This window comes from Nerophis ophidion, linkage group LG09 (assembly GCF_033978795.1).
Source record: "Nerophis ophidion isolate RoL-2023_Sa linkage group LG09, RoL_Noph_v1.0, whole genome shotgun sequence".
NCBI lineage: Eukaryota > Metazoa > Chordata > Actinopteri > Syngnathiformes > Syngnathidae > Nerophis > Nerophis ophidion.
In genome coordinates this window covers 27,095,504-27,105,730 of record NC_084619.1, presented here as the reverse complement: position 1 = coordinate 27,105,730, position 10,227 = coordinate 27,095,504, and the positions used below count along the sequence as shown (strand labels likewise).

Genomic DNA, 10,227 nt, shown 5'->3' with positions numbered 1-10,227 from the left:
TCACTGAAATGAACCTAAATTAGTTTTTATCTTAGAATTAGCGTGGAATTAGCAAATGTTTGAAATTAGTGATGCAAGTGTAACAGGGTCAATTACGTCTTGTAAATAATGTCTTTTCTAATGTTTTATTATTGTTATAATTACACAAAATATGTAGGTTAAATGTAAATACCTGAATATTGTTTGATGTTTTGTCAATGTGGAACCATTGTCTCGTTGTCCTTCCTACTGCAATAATAACTGTGACACCTGTCTTTTTATACGCGTTGGACACGCCTTCCAACTTCCCTTTTTGTCTACGATAACGGGAGAGGTAGGCGGCCATGCGACTACAGAAAATGTTTTGTCTTGTTAAGAACTTCAATTAATTTTTTGTTCATTATCATATTTGCGTAGGGGCTCGACGATGGCAGAAAGTTTTTGATGACAATTGTGTTCTGTATTATCAGGTATGTTTTTCTTTTACTGTGTATGTAACTACGCCCTTTTTGTCCACGATAACGGGAGAGGGGCTCGACGATGGCAGAAAGTTTTTGATGACAATTGTGTTCTGTATTATCAGTAAAGTGCAGTGGAGAAACCCTTGGTGTCGGTCGTGTTCTATAAATCACACACAACGCAGAGGAAAAGACCACCGGTTACACAAAGATCAATTATAAACCACGCTAAAATTCCCGACAGTTAGCATTATAATCGTACAACTGTGACTGATTACCGAATTCACGATTATACTGATCATTTCCTGGAAAAGTAGGTCATCACTAGCTATTGTAAATGCTAACATCAATGGAAGACATATTACCGTCTTTACCCATTACAAACACCATTACTCAATCCTAAATAAAAACACAAACATACTTAAATCCTCAAATAAAAAGCCAAAACAATATTTAGTTTTTTCTATTGCCAAAGAAAGTGTATTTTTTTATTTTATGGAGTATAATTTGTGTTTTCATTATCAAAGCATTTCTTGGCCCTAAATTTATGTAACGGATTACGTTTAATTCGATCAAAATGATCACGGTTACAGGTATTATCACGGTATTGTTCAATGTGCTCAAAAAGTACTTACACACACTCTAAAATGGTTTACCAAGTTTGATTTTGTTTTAAATAAAACATACTCTCCCATAAAAAATACTGGTTACTGGTGGTTATATGCACTGTTGAAACAATTTCCGTGTTTCATGATCCGTGGTCTGGATCATGTTTTGTTTAGTTATGTTCTGTTAGTTTTGGAGTCCCTTAGTTCCTGTTTTGTGCACTTTGGGTGTTTATTTTGGTTACCATGGGTAGTAATTGGTTTCACCTGCCTCTGATTAGTGCTCGGCACGTTCACCTGCTGTTGAGCACTAATCAGAGAGCTATTTATTGAAGTTGCTCGCCACAGTCGGTCTGGCTTCATTGTTTGCGGTAGGCAAATGTTACGTTGGTTATTCCTGTCCTCGATTCCTGTGCTAAGTTGTTGCCTTTGCTTCCCGTGCAATCGGCACGCTTTTCTTTTGTTTGTTTCTGTATTTGGCATGGTGTGTGATTTATGATTATTTAATCACCTCCTACCTTCACGTTTTTGTACGGAGTGGTCCATTTTGCATCTGGAGGAATGACCCCGCATAGAGATGCGACCCACACGTGACACCGTGCAGAAAAATTCAGTTAAAAAAAATTCAAATCTCATATCCATTGTTGGTAAATTAGGTCTGAAGTTCATACACTGAATTTTCGGCACTTTTAATTGTTATAAATTTTATTACTTTTAAAACTGTGTTTAAACAAACTGAATTTTTAAACACATTTTGCTCATGTATTTTTATTTAATTAAATTGTCAGCGTAATTTGATGCGAAAAGATTCATCCATCCATCCATTTGTACTGCTTGTCCCTCTCTGGGTCGCAGAGCCTATCCCAGCTGCACTTGAGAAAAAAGACGGGGTGTACAGTCAGTGTCAGTGTGTGAGTGTGTGTGTGAATGGGCGAATGTGGAAATACTGTCAAAGCGCTTTGGGCTCCTTAAAAAGGGGTAGAAAAGTGCTATACAAGTACAACCCATTTACCATTTACACCTTGGACAAGTCACCACCTCATCACAGGGCCAACACAGAAAGACAGACAACATTCACACTCACATTCACACACTAGGGCCATATTAGTGTTGCCAATCAACCTATCCCCAGGTGCATGTCAGGAAGCTGGGGTACCTGGAGAGAACCTACACAGTCACGGGAGAACATGCAAACTTGCAAACTCCACACAGAAAGACCTCAAGCCTCAAACCAAGGACCTTCATATTGTGAGGCCCACGCACTAACCCATTTAACACTGTGCTGCTGTAAAAAGATTCAGTTTACAAAGTTTAAACACAAAAAAGTCAGTTACATTAATTCCGGTCAAAAAAGGTTTTGGTGCTAAAGACATAAATGTGTGTTCTATTTTTAAAAATCAAACTTGATAAAACGATCTTAGTGTGTGTGTGTAAGCACTTTTTGAACACAAACACATTACAGTGAGCCAACAAAATGTGTTATTTTCATCATTTCTAAACGGCAAATACGTTTAAAACTAAGAACAGAAAGTCCTCTCCATTGCAAGCTACAGTATAGTACCTCTTTTGGAGGTTTGTGTAAATGTAGCTAAGCTACAGGGTAAGCTATCCCCAGAGAATTGTAGCAAACTAGACTATAAGCTACACGGCAAAAGTAGCTTGCTACATCAAAGCTACATTTAACTGCATTTATAGCTATGGGCCCACATGTATAATATCTATGTGAATGTAAAAGTGAGAGTGAGAGTGTACAAATGAACTATATGTCATTTAGCCTACAACTACCTCGAGGGGTCCCCACATCCCACTGCATGTATTTATTTAGTTTGCCTTTTCTTTGGCCCACTCATATAATGTTAAACAAAAAAACAAAAAAAACAATGACTAAAAACTAAAGTTTTGGACATTGTTTTCTCTAAACAATGTCTAAATATGGCTAAGGACGCGCATTATTATGGATTTCTTTCACGTGATCTTATCACCAAAGGAAGAATCTAATCTGCGGGAGAGAACTCTTCTCCCATTTTCAACTATGGTTCTTTTTTTTTGAGTGGTCAGCTTGAAGTGTCCCTCTGTCTTGGACTCTGTAGTTGTCAGGTGACAAGAGTGCGCGACTGTAATTATTTTGCTTAATGGTTTCTACGACCCGCCTTATCTTGCCTCTGATTGGCAAGTCCGCAATGTTTCACCCTAACCTTGGCCAATTGTGGTACATCTTACGAACACCAACCAATCATCATAGATTTTCTCTGTATGTATGGATGTTCTCATTCATCAAGGTCAATGGATTTTCTACATTTTTTGGGGCCTGGATTTGCAGTAGTCTTTTAAGCTTGTAGTTTGTTGTAAGCTTACCTAGCTACATGTGTCTACAAGTGGCTAAATTACAGGTAAAAGCTACTTGTTAAAAAAGTAGCCTGGCTGCCGCCAAGCCAACCTGAGATTATAATTAAACTACATAGTTTAGCTACATGTAGCTCGTTACTGCCCATTACTGCCGTACCAAACACTCTTGCAGTTTTTCAAGTGGTTGAAAAGAACGAACGTGACGACTTCGACACAAGCAGCTCACCTTGCAGGTACATCTCTTCTCCTTCAGTGAACATCTGATTGCACCTGCTGCATCTGGCGCAGCTGGGGTGGTAATGTTTATCTCCTGCCTGCAAAAACATCACAAAAAAAAAAAGATCTGCAGTCAGAGGAAAAAAGGAAAGATCAATGACATCTACAGTACTGAGACAGTTAACCCAATTCAGCATTCAGCTGTGCCTGCCTGCTCTGAACCCCAAAGCCTGTTCAACCTTGGAACGTTTCATCAAAGTCAGCGAGGGGCCTGATAAATACCGAAGTCAGATTGGCTTTGACAAATACGTGAAAAAACAACAACACTTTTGACAGTCAATCTAAATGTATGTGCTACATTGCATGGAGTTCTGTTCAAGCGATTATAGAAATGTTACATTATACATAATACATAGACTATTTGTCATCATCCGTTGCCCGGATCATGTTTTGTTTAGTTTTTGACTCCCTCAGTTCTGTTTTCAGCACCCTTGGTTTTATGTTTTAGTTGTCCTGGGTGCTGATTAGTTTCAACTGTCTCTGATAAGTGTTTCGGGACGCTCATCTGCTCCAGGGCCACTAATCAGAGATCTACTTATTACTGTTTTTCGCCACACAATGTCTGGCTGTCTTGTTTGCTCTACGCAATAGTTACGTTTGATGATTTCTTACTTCTTTGCTCACGATTCCTGTGATAAGTTTTGCCTTAGCACATGTCTCTTTTCTTTTGTATCTTGTGTTTTGGTATTTTTGGATTTTTTTATGAGAAAATAAATAATTTCCTTACCTGCACCCTGCCACCGGAGTTCCTGCTGCATTTTGGCAGAACGATCAGTGCAGTAAAATGTGACCCAAGCGTGACACTATTAAAGTATTGGTTACGATTGCTATCAGTGCTACATGATATTAAACTACAATAAAGCACTGTGTTGATCCCTATTTGCAGCTTTATCTCCTCTGTCTTTCTACAGGATTTTGGAGTGTGACTAGGGGAAATTTTTGTCCATCCAGAAGAACATTTATGAGGTCAGAGGTCAGTGATGTTCACTGGAAGGCCCTGGCTCATAACCTGCGGTCCAAACCTGTGCTTCCCAACTTTTATTAAACCAAGGCACATATTTTGTATGACAAAAATGTCACAGTACACCACCAAACATGCCATGGCCTTTTCTGTTGTATGGATGAACACAGTTGGACACACAGGTTAGTTATGTACCTTCTGTCATCAGGCGGAAGAGCATTTCATTGTTCTGCGTGTTACACGTTACACTGACATATATGCATGCAGCGAGAAAAAGTCCTATTCTCTTATGTGCTTAAGTGAAAAACCACGCAATTGCTTGGATTATGGACGTGCAGCATTCCCCCCCTCAAATTAGGTCAGTCATTTGCGGCTTCATCCAAGATGCTCACTCTGAGTACTCTTTTGTACTTACGCCCCTTTGAGGCTGGATAATGTCCATCGCTCCAGGAAGGTGAAACATTATATTGCACTTGAAGTTTCAATGCAGTGTATACCACACGAATAGAAATGATAAAAGAGACTTCCAATAAGCTTTCAGATCTACCGTATTTTGCAGACCATAGGGCGCACCGGATTATAAGGCGCACTGCCGATGAGCGTGTCGAGTCAAGTCTATTTTCATACAAAAGGCGCATCTGCTTATAGAGGGCATTAAAGGGGTCCATCCATCCATCCATTTTCTACCGCTTATTCCCTTTCGGGGTCGCGGGGGGCGCTGGCGCCTATCTCAGCTACAATCGGGCGGAAGGCAGGGTACACCCTATTATTATATTTTTTTCTAAATTGAAAACACTTCCTTGTGGTCTCAATAACATGTAATGGTGGTCCTTTGGTCAAAATGTTGCGCAGATTAAGTTTTACGGATCATTTTCACGCCGCTTTCTGACCGTCGCTTGAGGATGTGCCGTTTTGTCGGCGGTCTTATTTACGTGGCTCACCTTCCGCAGCGTCTTTTGTCCGTCATATTTTTTGTGGTGGTGTAGCGTGCAAGGATGAGAGTAGAAGAAGTGTAAAAAGATGGAGCTAACTGTTACAATGACATTCAGATTTTAGTTAAATCAATAACGGAGCAGCATATCCTCATTCGTGGCTTACGAGTGCAATAATGTGTCCCATGAAAAAACATCCGACCAGAACTCTTATAACCAAAGTTCCTTAGGTGAATAAAGTAAACTCACTATACCAGGATGGTTTAGCGCTTTCATGGCAAGTTTATTGACAAATATTAGTAAGAACTTTACACTACTTTACATTACAAATGGTAACAGTGTAGGATGAATGTCCCATAACAAGAAGATAGAGAAAAAGCTTATAGACTACGGCGTCGCATGGACTACAAATGTGGAAGTGCGCAAATTTTCAGGACTTATGCAGATACCAAATACAGATCAGCAAGTACAAGAAGGTAAGAAAAGTTGCTTTTGCATAATATTGCGAAACCAAACGCCAGATAATATGTCTTCCCTTTTACACACACCATAATAACACTTGTATGTTGAAGCACAGTGCAATCCATCAAGCGATGCAGCTTCATAGCTTACCAAAGTTGTGCTAAAACATTTTGATAGATTTTTTTAGAAAGGATCTTAAGTGCGCCTTAAAGTCCGAAAAATACGGTATTCTGATCACCTCATGTGACACACCTGGAAATATCCATTGAGATGGGGATGAAAGGACTCTGAATTATTTATTAAAAATCTAAATGCATATCGTTGTTTTGTTAGTGGAACCACAGCGGATGGGCACTACATGTTTGAACATCTTGGTACTAACTGACATGCATGCAACTATTTTCTTCTGACCGTAATCATTGAACTAAAGTATGTGACTATTTAATATAAAATACATATACGTAGTGTCTACTGTATCAATTGATGCTGATGATTTTTTGAACAGTTAATGTCAAACTGTCAACGGTCGCTCCCCCTTGTAACCATGTGCACCCAAAAACACAAAGTAAGCCCATGGTGATGCATCACCACTTCACAAAAAGGTGTGCTAAACAGAACACACTCAGGGCGGTTACACTAAACAAGTGAAGGAAAGTTTCATCTATGGATTTACATTCAGCCAGGAAGAAGAAGCTGTTGCCTGTGCATACACACTTCATCACCATGACATCACATACTCGTAAAAACTGCCTGGATTGATACGGCCTTTTCAAATTTAAAGTGTTATCTTTTCATGGATTTCAATAGAATTCACATGTTTTAGTAAAACTCTGTGCTCCGGAATTTTTGCAAAACCAAAAAAGGCATCATGGCAAAGTCTGCCTTATTAGTAATGAGCCCGCCTTCATTCCAGACTTACACACTTTTACCTGACTTACACTGGGGCGAACCCAAGTCACCAGTTTGTCAGGTGAGTGTGCTGAATGGTAATCTCCCAGATTGGCAGCTCTATTCTGGCCTCTGTTACACTGGCGCAGAAGTGAAAAAGGAAACGTATTCATCAACAAAATTATTTTTAAAATGGGTGTCTTTTTTTGCATTCTTGCTGTTTTATTGACTATAATAATGATTTATTTTTCCAAATTGTGTTTTCAAGGAATTTGTACTTTTGTCTCTAAAAATTAGACACTTCTGTTTTTCAAGGGCCATCCTGCATGACCCTGAACAAGATAAGCAACAATATATGGATTCCACCTTTCAGCCCTGCTTCTGTTATCCACATTAATAGTCCCTATGATCCAACAACCACGCCACATTGTTAGGCCTTTAAATAGGTGTTAAATTAAGAACAAAAACATGTGCAGATATATGACAAATAGAGATCCTTTCAAATAGAAATGAGGGGCCCTTGAATAGTTTCCTGTGAATGAATCAAATACAATTTCCTTCTCTGCCACAGGCTCTTAAAGTCATTCAACACATGTGTGACATTTTTTGAACAATGAGCTGGCAGCTCTCCACACATCGCCACCATTAAAATAAAAGAATATACTCTATAACCTGCTCAGTGGCCTTGTGGTTGGAGCAGTGGTTCTCAACCTTTTTTCAGTGATGTACCCCCTGTGAACATTTTTTTAATTCAAGTACCCCCTAATCAGAGCAAAGCATTTTTGCTTGAAAAAAGAGATAAAGAAGTAAAATACAGCACTATGTCATCAGTTTCTGATTTATTAAATTGTATAAAAGTGCAAAATATTGCTCATTTGTAGTGGTCTTTCTTGAATTATTTGGAAAAAAAGATAACTAAAAACCTGTTGAAAAATAAACAAGTGATTCAATTATAAATAAAGATTTCTACACATACAAGTAATCATCAACTTAAAGTGCCCTCTTTGGGGATTGTGATAGAGATCCATCTGGATTCATGAACTTAATTCTAAACGTTTCTTTACAAAAAAAGAAATCTTTAACATCAATATTTATGGAACATGTCCACAAAAATCTAGCAGTCAACACTGAATATTGCGTTGTTGCATTTCTTTTCACAGTTTATGAACTTACATTTATATTTTGTTGAAGTATTATGCAATAAATATATTCATAAAGGATTTTTGAATTGTTGCTATTTTTAGAATATATTTTAAAAATCCCACGAACCCCTTGGCATACCTTAAAGTACCCCCATTTGAGGACCACTGGGTTGGAGTGTCCGCCCTGAGACTGGAAGGTTGTGAGTTCAAACCCTGGCCGACTCATACCAAAGACTACAAAAATGGGACCCATTGCCTCCCTGCTTGGGTTGGAATGGGGGTTAAATCACCAACATAATTCCTGAGCGTGGCCACCGCTGATGCTCACTGCTCCCCTCACCTCCCAGAGGGTGAACATGGGGATGGGTCAAAGGCAGAGGATAATTTCACCACAACTGTGTGACTATCGTTGGGACTTTAACTTTAACTATAACTAGAAAATTGATGGGATGGATGTCAGTAGAGTTAAAGAGATGCTCAGTTTTACAAATACTCTTCGAGCAAATGTTTTCTTTTAACTTGTCACTGATTAAACCAGGGGTCTCCAGCCTGCGAGCATCTACATTATGGCCCACGGGATGTTCCAAGTTAAAATATATATATATATATTTATATGTATGTATTTACCCATATCTGCTGTACATATTTACTTTACAAAAGAGAGGTGGGATACTTTTCCCGCGGACTTATTTGTATTTGACTTTATTACAAACGTAAATGATTGGCTATGTTTAGTGTTTGGTGCAGTGGACCAGAGCAGGAGGGAATAAAAAAGAAGACAGGGAAATTGAGGGGACAAGACAACAAAAAAAATGTAATAAACTGTATATGTGTGTGCGTATATACATACACACACACACATATATATATATATATATATATATATATATATATATATATATATATATATATATATATATATTTATATATATATACATAAACACACACACACATATGTGTGTATATACAGTACAGGCCAATAGTTTGAATGTTTGGACACATCTTCTCATTTCATTGCGTTTTTTAGATTGTCATGACTATTTACCATTTACTATGACTATTTACATTGTAGGTTGTCACTGAAGGCTTCAAAACTTTCAGGTGGCTGTCCCTTGAAGCTCATCGAGAGAATGCCAAAAGTGTGCAAAGCAGTAATCAGAGTAAAGGGTAGCTATTTTGAAGAAAGTAGAATATAAAACACGTTTTCGGTTATTTCACCTTCTTTTTTTACATAATTCCACATGTGTTCATTCAGTTTTGATGCCTTCAGTGACATTCTACAATGTAAACAGTAATGGAAATAAAGAAAACGCATTGAATGAGAAGGTGTGTCCAAACTTTTGGCCTGTATTCAAACCATTCCACCTTCAACATATTCCACTCATCCTAGACATCCATCCATCCATCCATTTTCTACTGCTTATTCCCTTCGGGGTTGCAGGGGGCGCTGGAGCCTAACTCAGTTACAATCGGGCGGAAGGTGGTGTACACCCTGGACTAGAGGCCACCTCATCGCAGTCATCCTAGACATTCACACTATAATTTCTCCAAGTTAAAAAAAAATTCCAGGAATTCCCAGAATTCCTGTTTTTTCAAACACTTTTTTGACCCTATTTTCGGGCGACTACGCCTTCCACATTTTTCCACCCACTTCAACTGTTCCTTTTAATCAGGACAAATTTTTGAGATGGAAAAATTTGCGGTTTTCCCAAAATTCCAGGAATTCCTTACTACCATTTCTCAATTAAAAATGTTACAAATCCAACATTTTTGGACCGATTTGAAAATTTTCAAAACCAACCATTTCAACTTATTCGGACCATTATTTTATTTTTTTTTACCATTTAAAAAAAAAAAATCCCGATTTTTACAGTAATGTCTAGGAAATACCCATTGAAATCAATGGGACATTTTTCCAAGTTCCCCAAATCCCACATTTTTCACCTGATTCAAACGGTTGTAACTTCCAAATATTAGCCTGTTTTGGGAATTGTGCACTCTACTTTAACAATTCTAAAACAAATTCCAGGATGTCAGTTTAACTCCAGCATTGGCGCATTCACACGCAATTCCTTCAGGAATTGCTTCATCGTTTCCTTTAGTTGTTTTCTATTAAGGCAGTAGCTTTACTTATTTAAAAGTTATGATGGCATCTTCTCCCCGTGAATGCGTAGGTTC

General features: G+C 38.3%; 1 protein-coding gene across 11 annotated transcripts in view; it reads right to left on the bottom strand.

Annotated features, from left to right (window-relative positions):
• Positions 1 to 10,227, bottom strand: part of ablim1a (actin binding LIM protein 1a) — a 135,164-nt gene that overhangs the window by 38,859 nt on the left and 86,078 nt on the right. For all 11 annotated transcript variants that reach the window (XR_009808122.1, XR_009808121.1, XM_061910703.1 and 8 more), the window contains one exon: positions 3,615 to 3,702. Coding sequence is in view for 9 of the 11 variants with exons in the window: in XM_061910703.1 (XP_061766687.1) it covers positions 3,615 to 3,702 (88 nt within the window). In the remaining 2 variants the exon portion in view is untranslated. The remainder of the gene's footprint in view (positions 1 to 3,614; positions 3,703 to 10,227) is intronic.